The sequence below is a fragment of the Bos indicus genome, chromosome 10 (genome assembly GCF_029378745.1).
Source record: "Bos indicus isolate NIAB-ARS_2022 breed Sahiwal x Tharparkar chromosome 10, NIAB-ARS_B.indTharparkar_mat_pri_1.0, whole genome shotgun sequence".
Lineage (NCBI taxonomy): Eukaryota > Metazoa > Chordata > Mammalia > Artiodactyla > Bovidae > Bos > Bos indicus.
The window spans coordinates 54,278,336-54,292,833 of record NC_091769.1 but is presented as its reverse complement, the minus strand read 5'-3'; the positions used below and the strand labels follow the sequence as shown (position 1 = coordinate 54,292,833).

The following is a 14,498-nucleotide window of genomic DNA, read 5'->3' as shown; positions in this document are numbered from 1 at the left end:
AATATCAAGTTCATGACTACAAAGTACTTGCTAGCTAAGGACCAAAAAAATATATAAAGCAGCCAAGTTATAATAAATTTTACCAAATATTTCACAGAGCTATTCTAGTATAAATTAACATTTTCCAAAATCAAAGGAAACTTACCTTACAAGAATGCTTTAAAGAATTAGGTAGTTCTTTTGTGAAATCTCTGTTGCTGTCTCTGGTTAAATTATCAACTTTACCTTCATTTCCAGATGCAAACTTTATGAGTAATTGAGATGGTCCCCCCTTAGAACAATTGTGCTTAATGCTAGATAAACAGGAAACATTTGGATAAGTTCCCCCCAATGAAATACTTCTCTGTAAAAGAGCATGGTTTTTGTTTATCTGTAAATTTGGTCTTTCCAACTGTCCATTGATATTTATTTGATAATCTACATTTTGGGAGGATGGTAAACATGCAGATGTCCTATGCATAAGCTTAATAAACTCTGGATCAGAATTAAGCTCAGTTTCTGACATCTCTGGTTTACAATCACCATTTGCTGCTTCACAATCTAATGCAGTTGCTTTCTGTTGGGTAAAATGCAGTGAAACACAAGAATATCCTTCAGATGGCTTTTCACAGACAGTCTGATTTGGACTATTATTTGCAATAATGATTTTCTTTTGTAACGAGCCCTTCCTGTGAAGAGGCCGTATGTCTCTTACTTCTCCGGGAGTACAGACTGTCTTGGATAACCGAAGTCCATTGACAGCTGTTGAAAGAAATCCCTTAGCACTAGTGCCATCTTCATTGTGGGCAATTTCACTAGGAGAAATAATAAACTGGTGTGAGGTCTGATAGGATCCTTTGCTTGAAAGAGTACCTGTACTTGTTGGAGAAGTTGGTGGGGTATTTGAAGGACTCCTAGGAAAAATGACTAAGGATGAACAACGTTTTAGTGGAATTTTCGAGTTCCTGCTCACTGGCAATTTCATAATCTCTAGTCCATGATCCAAGTCATCCTGGACAAAGGGAACTGTACTTGTACTTCTTGAAAAAATTTCACATGGAGTAGTATTCCTGTTTGGCACACTTCTATTGGAGGCGCTGTCAGAAGATAAATTTCCACCAAAAAAGGTATCATCAGTTGGTGGAAAAGTATAACCACTGCTGTCACTGATGTTACTGTTGGTGTATGAACCTCCACTGGTGATACTTGTGCAGGACCCATAATCACTACCATTGCTGCTGTAAGACCCATTTTCACTGGCTGCAAAGTTACTAAGACTACCACTGCAAATGGCAGGACTGCTTAAGAGGTTACCATCATCCATGGCATTCAGTTCATTATCAACCACAGCACTGCCATCCTTTAAGACACAAGTAAACGAAGCATCATCACCATCAGCTAAGACATTGCCAGACTGAAGACATCCACTGTACCTTGTTGGTTGTAATGATATCTGCAGACAGCTGCTCTTTTTATGAACATTTTCAGGTGAAGGAAAAGATGATCTTTCCCGAGACTTAAGGTTTTCCTTTATTAACGGAGCTAGTGCAGTCTGTTTGGGAGTCAGCTTCATTTGAACCACGTTCGCCGTTGAAATCCGTGTTGGTCTCGTGAAGCACATGTGAATGCTGCTATCCAAATCATCTCCGGAGGTTTCTGACAAAGGATAAGTATTGCTTCTTCTGGCTGCAAAGTGCAATCGTAAGCTTTGTGCCATTTGTTCTCATTTCCAAACATGTTAAGGGCTGAGAGTCATAACAAAGATCTCTGTCGGTAGACAGGCTAGAAGCAGCTGCACTGCAGCAAAAGAAAAAATCATTTGTGGTGCCTGAAAGAGCTCAGAAGTAGTAGTTTTTATCCTAAGTAAAACCTTAAAGACCAGATAGCATAGAAAGAAAAAGACGGCCCATTACTGAGACTGACGTTTCCAAAATGTCTTGAATCGCTTGTAGTCAAAATGCCTTCACTTACAAAGCACTTGATTTCCAGCGACCTTTAAGCTGAGCTCAGCTGCAGCACACTGCCTCAAACACTGCCAACCTTGTTTCAATTATACCTTCTCCAATTTGCATGAATGAGTAACACAAGAACAACAATCTTCTAGCATTTCAAGTTGAAACAGTATTTTTTTCACTCCAGCTCTACTAAATGAACATTTAACTCTGTGAATCACGGTGCCTATACTTTCTCCAGCAGAGTTTGACCACTAATATTTTTACCCATAGGGATAGGATTACAGGAAGTTGGTAGGAATGAAACTCCATGTAATTGAGTATCAAATCAAGGATTGCATTTCCAAATAGTGGCCATACTAGGAATCCAGTCAACTTAGTAAATGTAGAAAGGAATATAGACTGTTAATATTTTTAAAAGGAGAAAGTTCAAATGTTTGTATATATTTGGAAATACCAAAACTTTGGGGGTGAATTAAAAGTTTAGCATTAAACCAAACATAAATATTTTAGTTTCCAAAACACTACGTACTTATAAAAAGTGAAAGCTGAAGGATCGAAATACAAAATTTGCCTAGTAATACTATTGCAAAAATTGAGCATACGTCTGAGAAAAAAACGTTTGTGAGAAGCTGTCACCAAGCATTTTCCCCTGTAATTTTAAGGCCTTTCCAGCCAAGCAGTACAGTCTTTAAATGATTCCATTTATATTTTGACTATTAAAATTCTGCCAAGAAATAGCCTAAGCAAACATTCCATTAAAAATATATGCAGATCAGACAGAAAAACTATACCCCAATATACTTTGAGCACACAAGATATTTTATTCCACTGTCTATGCAATTCATTCACTTAAGAGAGTGTTGTGGTAAGTAAAGAAGTCTAAAAAGGATTTAGCACATCAAATAAACATATCTCATTGCCAACTCTATTCTGAAAAACTCTAAGAGCTCTTTGCTGGCCCCTACTGGTGCATTGAAACAATTCATTTAGTTGTTTGATATCTATAAAGAAGCATAAACCGTATGGCATATTTCTTTATATAGACAAAGTACATACTTGTTTACATTTTTGAGTACTAGCACTGACCTAAAGATGGAATTACTTACCACTGCTGATAAAGCTCCCGCAGGAGAGAACAATATACTGTTTGTCCTTTTAGACGTTGTGATTTTGTATATATATACATATTTTTTTTTCTGCTTTGTATTTATTTAACCTTTACTTTATTTTCAGTTTACTAGGTAATAAAAGTTTAATATTTTAATTTCTCCCCTAAAAGTCATAGACCAAGGTTGGTATTCTATCTGAAAGAAACACATTTATTTTTAAATAATACTCTAGGGTATATTTAAACTTCTTACCTGAATTTTACAGCTGGAACTCCAGTAATAAATATATACTGGCTCATTCATAGGAAAGTAAAAAGTAAAATAGTTCAGTTGTTTACACCACATAGTACTACACCCAAGTTGTACTTTTCTAAGTAAGTTTTTTTTTCCTAAGTAAAAGCAAATATGTAAAACATATACTTGCACTTTGTTTAAAAAAGAAAACTTAGGATAGATCTGTTCTCAATCATAATTTTCTAAACAGTGTTTTTAATCAATTAAGACAGGACAAAACAGAAATATGGAATTTACTAGATTCTATTTCTGACTAGAATGAGATACTACTATGTTTTAGAATGTGTACAGTTGTAAACTTAGTAATAAAATTGTTATGTTGTTTTGGTTTGGTATAATCTACATTATGATTTTATAGACTTCAGTACATATTCCCTTATAATCTTTTTTTCTTTATATAAGGAAGAGTCCTAATCTTTTCACTATACCTTCAAAAAACTTCAGCTTTCCTTCTCAAATTAAGTTAGGGATGACTCAATAAATGGATTATTTCTAATAAGCTAACCTATGAGATAACCACTCATGCCTGTAGTCTAAAAATTCCAGTTAATCAGCAAATCTCTTTTGGGTGTTAATATGAAACAATTAACTGAATAAGCATTTTCTCTTTCTCTTATAGTAAAGCTACAGTAAGCTTCACTCTAAATATCAGCTTCATGTCCCCTAACTACATTTTAAGCTTCCAGGATCACAACTAAGCATATCTTCTGATCCTCCTGAGATCGCGCTGGAACGATGTAAGCACCAAGTAACACCAGAGATGAGGCTGGAGGGATGGTGGATGGACCTAGCTACTACTTCTAAAGAAATATCAAAACACTGCAGCTGGACAAGAAGGCAAAATACTTGAAACATCTGCAAAGACGGCTTCAGCCAAGGAAAAGTAAGATAATCAAATGCAATTCCTTGTACTCTAGGCTGCGTTTCAATTCTAGAAAGGTTAAACAGTTTGCATTCCTGGCTCTGGTCTAGGATTGCACAGGATCTGTACCACTAATAGAGCAGTGTGCAACCTAGAGAACCTGGGATAAGATGTAGCCTCCTGGCCAAAGAGATGCCAAGAGAGGAGTATCAACCCTAACCTCAAGGGGAGAAGAGTTGGAGAGTGATACCAGACCTCACTTGGGAGGAATCTATGCAAATCATAGAGCATTTTATATTCTAGAATGAAACAGATCATATTTTAGGATTAGACAGAAGCTCAGGACCCCACATTCTGAGATATTTAGTTTTCGATTATCTACACAGAAAATAAATGTGGTTAAATACCCCTATGGACAGGCTCAGGATTATACTAATCATTGACTAGAACTCTGAAGGTCGATGTCCCCTGTGAGGCTTAATTGCGCATGTTGACTTAGCTAAGTTTTGAGTCAAACACCCATCCAAGTGTTGCTATGGAGCTATTATTTAGATGTGATTGACATTTAAATCAGTAGACATTAAATACAGCAAAATGCCCTCCATAAGTTGTGCGTTCATGCTAAGTCACTTCGGTCATGTCCAACTCTTTGCAACCTCATGGACTGTAGTCTGCCAGGCTCCACTGTCCACAGGATTCTCCAGGCAAGAATATTGGAGTGGGTGGTAGTGGACCTCAATCAGTTAAAGGACTTAAGAAAAAAGACAGATTTCTGGAAGCAAGAATTCTGCCTTAAGACTGTAACAAGAAACCCTGCCTGAGTTTCCAGTTTGCGGCCCAGCCGTACAGATTTCAGATGCCTTACTCCTACTTGAATCTGCAACCTCCCAGTACCACCTCACGGATTTCAGACACGCCAATGCCTTAAAATAAATCAATCCCTACCCCCACCTCATTATCTCTCCCTCTCTTATTCTCCGTGTGCATGTATGTGTACCCTATTGGTTTTGTTTCTCTGGATAACCTTGACTAACACAACCACTAAACTTGAGATGCACAGCATGTCCACCTAGAATATGAAATATAGGAGTCTCCTAAGGCTTCAGAGGCTGGATGTGTCCAGACATAGCTCTTGGGTAGTGACACACATGTGTCACTTTGGGTAGTAGCCGAAGATGGAGAAGCTCTATACCGTGAGCAAAAACAAGACTGGGAGCTGACTGGGGCTCAGATCATGAACTCCTTATTGCAAAATTCGGACTTAAACTGAAGACAGTAGGGAAAACCACTAGACCATTCAGGTATGACCTAGATCAAATTCCTTACGATTATACAGTGGAAGTGGCAAATAGATTCAAGGGATTAGATCTCATAGATAGAGTGCCTGAAGAACTATGGACAGAGGTTCATGACACTGTATAGGAGGCAGTGATCAAGACCATCCCCTAGAAAAACAAATGCAAAAAGGCAAAATGGTTGTCTGAGGAGAAGTCAAATAGCTGAGAAAAGAAGAGAAGTGAAAGGCAAAGAAGAAAAGGAAGATATACCTATCTGAATGCAGAGTTCCAAAGAATAGCAAGGAGAGATAAGAAAACTTTCATCAGTGATCAATGCAAAGAAATAGAGGAAAACAATAGAATGGGAAAGACTAGAGATCTCTTCAAGAAAATTAGAGATACCAAGGGAACTTTTCATGCAAAGATGGGCACAATGAAGGACAGAAATGGTATGGACCTAACAGAAGCAGAAGATGGCAAGCAGAAAAGGTGGCAAGAATACATGGAAGAACTATACAAAAAGATCTTAATGACCCAGATAACCAGGATGGTGTGATCACTCACCTAGAGCCAGACAGGTGAAGTCAATGGGCCTTAGGAAGCATCACTACAAAGCTAGTGGAGGTGATGGAATTCCAGTTGAGCTATTTCAAATTCTAAAAGATGATGCTGTGAAAGTGCTGCACTCAATATGCCAGCAATTTTGGAAAATTCAGCAGTGGCCACAGGACTGGTAAATGTCAGTTTTCATTCCAATCCCAAAGAAAGGCAATGCAACTACCACACAATTGCACTCATCTCACACACTAGCAAAGAAATGCTCAAAATTCTCCAAGCTAGGCTTCAATAGTATGTGAACCGAGAACTTCCAGATATTCAAGCTGAATTTGGAAAAGGCAGAGGAACCAGAGATTGGATCACAGAAAAAGCAAGAGAATTCCAGAAAAACATCTACTTCTGCTTCATTGACTACATTAAAGCCTTTTACTGTGTGGATCACAACAAACTGTGGAAAATTCTTAAAGAGACTGGAATATAAGACCACCTTACCTGCCTCCTGAGAAACCTGTATGCAGGTCAAGAAGCAAGTTAGAACCGGACATGGAACAATGGACTGGTTCCAAATTGGGAAAGGAGTACGTCAAGGCTGTATACTGTCACCCTGCTTATTTAACTTATATGCAGAGTACATCATGAGAAATGCTGGGCTGGATGAAGCACAAGCTGGAATCAAGACTGCAAGGAGAAATATCAATAACATCAGATATACAGATAACACCACTCTCATGGCAGAAAGTGAAGAGGAACTGAAGAGCCTCTTAATGAAACTAAAAGAGGAGAGTGAAATTCAACATTCAAAAATCAAAATCATGGCACTTCATGGCAAATAGATGGGGAAACAATGCAAACAGTGAGAGACTTTATTTTCTTGGGCTCCAAAATCACTGCAGATGGTGATTGCAGCCATGAAATTAAAAGAAACTTGCTCCTTGAAGAAGAAAAGTTATGACCAACCTAGACAGCATATTAAAAAGCAGAGATATTACTTTGCCAACAAAGGTCCACAAAGTCAAAGCTATGGTTTTTCCAGTAGTCATGTACGGATGTGAGAGTTGGACTATAAAGAAAGCTGAGCACTGAAGCATTGATGCTTTTGAATTGTGTTGCTGGAGAAGATTCTTGAGAGTCCCTTGGACTGCAAGAAGATCCGTCCAGTCCATCCTAAAGGAGATCAGTCCTGAATATTCACTGGAAGGACTGATGCTGAAGCTGAAACTCCAATACTTTGGACACCTGATGTGAAGAACTGACTCATTGGAAAAGACCCTGATGCTGGGAAAGATTGAAGGCAGGAGAAGAGAATGATAGAGGATGAGATGGCTGGATGGCATCTCCAACTTGATAGGCATGAGTTTGAGAAAGCTCTGGGAGTTGGTGATAGACAGGGAAGTCTGGTGTGCTGCAGTCCATGGGGTCACAAAGAGTCGGACACAACTGAGCGACTGAACTGAAATGAGCGACACAGAAGCACTAACTTTTGCATTGGTATATGTAGAATTCATTTAAAGGCACATCAGTCCCAAACATCCCATCACCCTTAACAACACCATTACCCAACTATGATAGTTTATAATCCCCAGGTTCTTAAAACTGGCTGAAAAAATATCACTTATATTGCAAACATTTTCCAGAATACTAGAAATTCTTTCTCCTTAAAGTATATTTGCTCTTTGCCATACATTCCAAAGAGAACCTTGCTAGGAAAAGGATGTGTCTCTAACTTAGTTGTGAATGCTACAGGAGAAGGTAAAATGGCATTTACAGTGCACAGGTCAATTTACTGCTACACAATCCAGCTTGTTATTCCATCAATGGCTATAGCTTCTGTGACATCTCAGGTAATCTGTACACTTCAATTACCTGCTGGGACCAGCAACAAATCAGAGCATTACAATGACATGCACCACTCTTAATTATTTCTTATTCCTTTTTGCTAGTAAAGTGAGCTTCTTAAGAAAAACTATATTTCTAATGCATAACAGAGTACTGAACACAATGTATGCCAAAAATGCATACTATAATTAACACACAAAATGTGATATCAGACAGCCGTAAATGCACAAGTCCATGAACTCTAAATCACACATTATATTAATGATGAAAAATTTTCAAGTGCTTTGATAGCTACTGTCTCATTTTATTTTCATAAAATATCTTCAGAAGGATTAAATAATTTGTATAGAGCTATAAGCGAATATACCAAAACACAAGTTGGACTACAAGGAATTCTGACTCTTTGGTATAGGGATCTAGAATATGCTGCTCAATGCATTATTTTCTTTTTGCTTTTAGAAATATTCCATTGTTAATATCATAAGCAATGCTTTTTTCTTTTGACAAATCATGATACCCTGTATATACGCTATACACGGTAAATGCTCAAGGAGTGTTAATGCACTAATCAGAGCCTGACAAATATTAGTTTTGGCAATGAAGAGTCACACCATACTAAGATTACTGGCAAAAAGACTAGATAACTATAAGCAGGTGGAAAGCATCAGCATGAGCTATCCCTCCTTGTGTACAATATGCAAATAATTCAAATAAAAAAGTTCACTAATGATGTGCCCAAGAATCAGGGAGAAAGTCACACTGGTATCATGAACAACAGGAAAAATAACACAGTAATACCATGACCAGCAATTCAAGCCCAAAATATTAATCTTAGAGATACAATCATACATGTGTATCAGGAAACACAACAAGAATGTTTATCAATTGGTAATAGCACAAACCTGGAAACAACACTCATATCTATTAAGCAGGATAAACACATAAATTGTGGTATTACAGCATTTGCAGATGAAGGGAAAACTATGCACTTGTGAAATATGTTCCTATGGATTGACCTCACAAATATATCATTAAGCCAAAAGCATGTCACAGAGGAAAGAATTATTCACAGTGCTACTATTTTAGTAAATCCAAAAATATGAAAACGGAAACCACTATGTTTTTTAGGGATACATATATACATGATAAAAGTTGTTAAATAGCAAAGAAATGATAAGCACAACATTCAGGACAGTGGTTACTACTTGTGGGAGAGAAAAAGGAGATGTTATTGGAAGGGTTAAAGGATGTTTTGAAGGTTTCGGTAATGTTCAAGTTCTTAAGTTGAATAATAAGCATATAGATATTTGTCTTATTATTTAAGATAAATATTATAGTATACATATTTTTGTATGTTTATTTCATGATTACAAAACACCAATACTAAATTTCACCTGGTCCCATCAAGAAGGAAAACAGATCTGTAGCAACAGAAGGAAAAAGTGAAAACATTCTCCATTTTATTTTTAAAAAGGCAAAAATACAAACAGAAAATAAAAAGCTCTGTGACTAACCAAATGATAAGCAAATCATCAACATCTGTCACTGAGCCTTACAAAATTAGATTGCCAAGTTAGTGATGAAGTCTCCCTTGGCTACAAAAAAGTACCTTTGCCTATAATGATACTAATTAATCATTTCATCTGAAATATCTTCAGTTGTGCTGTGCTGAGCTTAGTAGCTTAGTTGTGTCTGACTCTTTGTGACCCCATGGACTATAACCTGCCAGGTTCCTCTGTCCGTGGAATTCTCAAGGTAAGAATACTGTAGTGGGTCGCCATTCCCTTCTCCAATATCTTCTGTTACTAGTACAGTTATCACATCTATAAAACCAAGTGTTATATAGTCCAACACTAAAAATAGATTCTTTAAAAAATCTAGTTTCTATGTTAGCTACAAAATGAATAAAACTGTTTTAATTCTTGTGCTTCTGTTTAGTAATTGATAAGCTTTGACTACATAACACTGTTCTTATGCCTTCATATTCAAATCTTACAGGTTTAAATGTAAATGTAAAATGCTAAAAAGGTTTGAAATAGTTTCAAGACAAATTAGGAAGAGGGTAGGACTTCAAGACAGTCTTTAGGAAATTAGGAATCACAACTATCCTTTTATAAAAATAAAAACAGGTTATATTTGCTTTTTGTCTCTCTGAACATCGGCAATTCTTTAGAGAACTTAATTTCATCAGTTAGAGAGGTTTTCCTTTGTCTTCAGTAGAAGAGTGGGGATAAGGGAAAGGATGGGATGTCATAACTGGATACAGGCAACCTCAAGACCTCCACTGGAGTGTGGAGGGGAAGGCTCCTGAGCCTGGGACTATCAACCAGGGTACCAGCATAAGTGTGCAGGAAGGTCAGGCCAAGAGGCTGACTTTTCTGAATCCCCTGCCGTGAGAAACCTTGAGGAAGACCATGAAATCTGCTGAGAACTGATAATCAGGAGAGGTGCCAGGGAGAACAGAAGAGTAGAGAGGAGCACCAGGAAAGGCGGGGGGAAAATTCTATCCACCACTTTGCCCAGTCTTTCCATAACCACCTCGAAAGCACCTCTCACTTCACAGATTCCTGGCCTACTTTTGCTTGTTACTCAAGTATACCCTTGCTTCACAGTTTATGTTTGTACGGTAGGACTTACCAATCGATTTTCATCAAACACTTCAAATAGAAGCCGGTGTTGCTGAGGATGAACCTAAGGAAGGAAAAAACAGCCTTTGCTTAAAAACAAGTGAACACTGGAACTATATTCAGTATCTTATAATAACCTACAATGAAAAAGAATATATATATACACACGTACCTGTGTGTTTGTGTGTATAACTGAATCATGTTGCTGTATACCAGAAACTAACACACTGCAAATCAACTCTATTTTTAATGTTTAAAGAAGTGAACATCAAGCCACAGACACCAAGAAATAAATGCTTGTAAACATTGTCATTTCCTAATTCCTGTTACTTACAATGTAGTTTAAATTACATGTGAAACTTAATATAAAAGCCAAGACTTGTCATATGTCAACCATTTTCTAAGTTTTACCATAACAAAGTGGATTTGGTTTCTTATTTTCCCATTTTTTTCTAAAATACAATAAAAGACACAATTTCAAAATTTTAAATATTTGCAACCACTTAAAAATACAGATGGGATTTTAACTTATTATTAATTTTATTGCCCTCTCTCACACTCTAGTGTGCTCAAAATTCTCCAAGCCAGGCTTCAGCAATATGTGAACTGTGAACTTCCAGATGTTCAAGCTGGCTTTAGAAAAGGCAGAGGAACCAGAGACCAAATTGCCAACATCCGCTGGATCATGGAAAAAGCAAGAGAGTTCCAGAAAAACATCTATTTTTGCTTTATTGACTATGCCAAAGCCTTTGACTGTGTGGATCACAGTAAACTGTGGAAAATTCTGAAAGAGATGCGAATACCAGACCACCTGATCTGCCTCTTGAGAAATCTGTATGCAGGTCAGGAAGCAACAGTTAGAGCTGGACATGGAACAACAGACTGGTTCCAAATAGGAAAAGGGGTATGTCAAGGCTGTATATTGTCACCCTGCTTATTTCACTTATATGCAGAGTACATCATGAGAAACGCTGGGCTGGAGGAAGCACAAGCTGGAACCAAGATTGCCAGGAGGAATATCAATAACCTCAGATATGCAGATGACACCACCCTTATGGCAGAAAGTGAAGAGGAACTAAAAATCCTCTTGATGAAAGTGAAAGAGGAGAGTGAAAAAGTTGGCTTAAAGCTCAATATTCAGAAAACGAAGATCATAGCATCTGGTCCCATCACTTCATGGGAAATAGATGGGGAAACAATGGAAATAGTGTCAGACTTTATTTTGGGGGGCTCCAAAATCACTGCAGATGGTGACTGCAGCCATGAAGTTGGAAGATGCTTGCTCCTTGGAAGGAAAGTTATGACCAACCTAGATAGCATATTCAAAGCAGAGACATCACTTTGCCAAGAAAGGTCCGTCTAGTCAAGGCTATGGTTTTTCCTGTGGTCATGTATGGATGTGAGAGTTGGACTGTGAAGAAGGCTGAGCGCCAAAGAATTGATGCTTTTGAACTGTGCTGTTGGAGAAGACTCTTGGGAGTCCCTTGGACTGCAAGGAGATCCAACCAGTCCATTCTAAAGGAGATCAGCCCTTGGATTTCTTTAGAAGGAATGATGCTAAAGCTGAAACTCCAGTACTTTGGCCACCTCATGGGAAGAGTTGACTCATTGGAAAAGACTCTGATGCTGGGAGGGATTGGGGGCAGGAGGAGAAGGGGACAACAGAGGATGAGATGGCTGAATGGCATCACCGACTCAATGGACGTGAGTTTGGGTGAACTCCGGGAGTTGGTGATAGACAGGGAGGCCTGGCGTGCTGTGATTCATGGGGTCGCAAAGAGTAAGACACAACTGAGCAACTGAACTGAACTGAACTGAAATGAACTCACTTTTTATTTATCAGGTTTGAACTAGTGAAAGGATGTTGATTTTATGGTAGCAAGTGTTCTGAATCCTTGTAGTACTGACTTGATAAAACCAATATTGCTTCTACTATATAAAAGCAGTCAAAAAGTATATACTGAGTTTTCACTTATTGTTTATATCTTACAGCAAGTAAAAATTAATATATAGTATTAATATTTTATTTTTCAAAGCCAATGCTTTTATTTTTGCTGAAATGTCTCAACATCAAGTTATTAACTGCTGCTGCTGCTGCTAAGTCGCTTCAGTCGTGTCCGACTCTGTGCGACCCCATAGACGGCAGCCCACCAGGCCCTGCCGTCCCTGGGATTCTCCAGGCAAGAACACTGGAGTGGGTTGCCATTTCCTTCTCCAATGCATGAAAGTGAAAAGTGAAAGTGAAGTCACTCAATCGTGTCCGACTCTAGCGACCCCATGGACTGCAGCCTACCCTCCATCCATGGGATTTTCTAGGCAAAAGTACTGGAGTGGGGTGCCATTGCCTTCTCCCAAGTTATTAATAATATATACTAAATATCAAACAAAAAGAAATCTTTAATAACTTTTTATACCAGAAGTTAAGATGGTGTATAGAACATTCTTACATTTAAGTTCATATTTTCACTATGATAAATAAATCACATTAAACACAAATATATTAAAACTTTGGCTTATATGTCAAAGCATCACTACTCTTCAGAAAAAAGTCCTATACGTGTGACAAGGATACTGAACTACCCAGACCAATATCCACTCTTCCTTATGTCCTTCTGATAACATAATCCTAATTATACCAGAAGCAATCTGCCTAGGGTCACCACAACTCTGGGGAAGAGGGGCATTAACTTTTTTAATTGAAAAGTATAACAAATTCAGAAAAGTATGACATTTACTAATCTTAAATATACAGCTTGATGACCTTTCATGCATGTTTACCATGTCATCATCACCCAGATAAAAATACAAAACACTCCATTTTTTCATGTATTGTTTTCTGTGTGAACAGTGCCCTCTGGACTGTTCAACACTGAAACTCTCAGTAATACTCCCTAAAAAAGTTCTCTTGCACCTAGGGGTGACCAAAGAGGCCAGTCTAGCGACAGTCACTGGGTAGGACTTCTGGGAGAGCTCTTTAAATGGGGCTGACTCAGCTGGAAGAGCTGCTGCCTTTGCCCTTTGTACTCCTTTTTCCTATGTGGAACTCGGTTAGAACAGCTGGCACCCCTGCAGTCATACTGTAACAATGAGGGTGGAAGCCACAACTAAGGGCTAGATACACCTTGGGGATAGAAAAACAGTGTAAGAGAATAATCCTTTCTAGGAAGATGTAGAGGAAATTTAGGGGAGGAGACGACACTTGAGCTAAGACTAGAAAGATGGGAAGAATTTGAGTAAGAAAATACAGAGAATACTCACACCAAGAAGATCACAGGGGAGAAAGGCAAGGGGGCAGAATGAGTGTGCTCTAAGAAAATCAACTAATAAGAGCATTTTTATGGTAGAAAGTCTTAAGAAAAATTTGGTTATTTAGGGAAGAGCCAGGCTGAAGGCCCTGATACCCAGAAAACGAATTAAAACTTGATTGGTATGGGAGAAAATTAAGCTTTCAAAGGAAAAAAGTAAAATGATGAAGATCACATGTAAATATTATTTTGTGAGCGATGCACAAAATAAACAGGACTAGAGAGAGACCCTGGAGTCCACAGGGACTGTGGCTAGTAATTCAGGCATGAAGGGTTGAGAGCTTTGCCTTTGACGGTCCCAGTGAGAATAGGGAAGAAGGCCATGAAAAATATTTTAAGAGAAAAAAAACAAAAAGTCTCAATGCCTAACAAAATACCTGGTAGACAATGCAGATGTTTAATGAATACTGCTAAGACAACAGATATCAGATGTGACCTGAACAGGCCTCTGCTGTCCTGGTTCAGACTATAATTAATAGCTTCCGGGCAGGAGGCTCTACCTCAACTATCTTATCTTCGAAATCTATCTTTCCTATTGTAACTAGAGTGATTTATCTGAAAGACAATTTCAGCTTTATTTACTGCTGTACTCAAAAGATACTCCCAGTGGCCTAAAGAAAAGTATTCAAATGCCTGGGCACAGAATGCTGTTCATGACCTCAGCCCAGCTTGCCTTTCGAGCCTTGTGTCCTGTAA

At 38.1% G+C, this 14,498-nt stretch overlaps 1 protein-coding gene across 4 annotated transcripts in view; it reads right to left on the bottom strand.

Annotated features, from left to right (window-relative positions):
- The window catches only part of NEDD4 (NEDD4 E3 ubiquitin protein ligase), a 145,974-nt gene that overhangs the window by 89,012 nt on the left and 42,464 nt on the right, over window positions 1-14,498 (bottom strand). For 3 of the 4 annotated variants that reach the window (XM_019968787.2, XM_070797500.1, XM_070797499.1), the window contains one exon: window positions 10,508-10,561. In XM_019968787.2, coding sequence (XP_019824346.2) covers window positions 10,508-10,561 — 54 coding nt within the window. Of the gene's footprint in view, window positions 1-145; window positions 5,130-10,507; window positions 10,562-14,498 lie in introns of those variants that run through there. The other variant, XM_019968785.2, reaches the window with a different exon arrangement.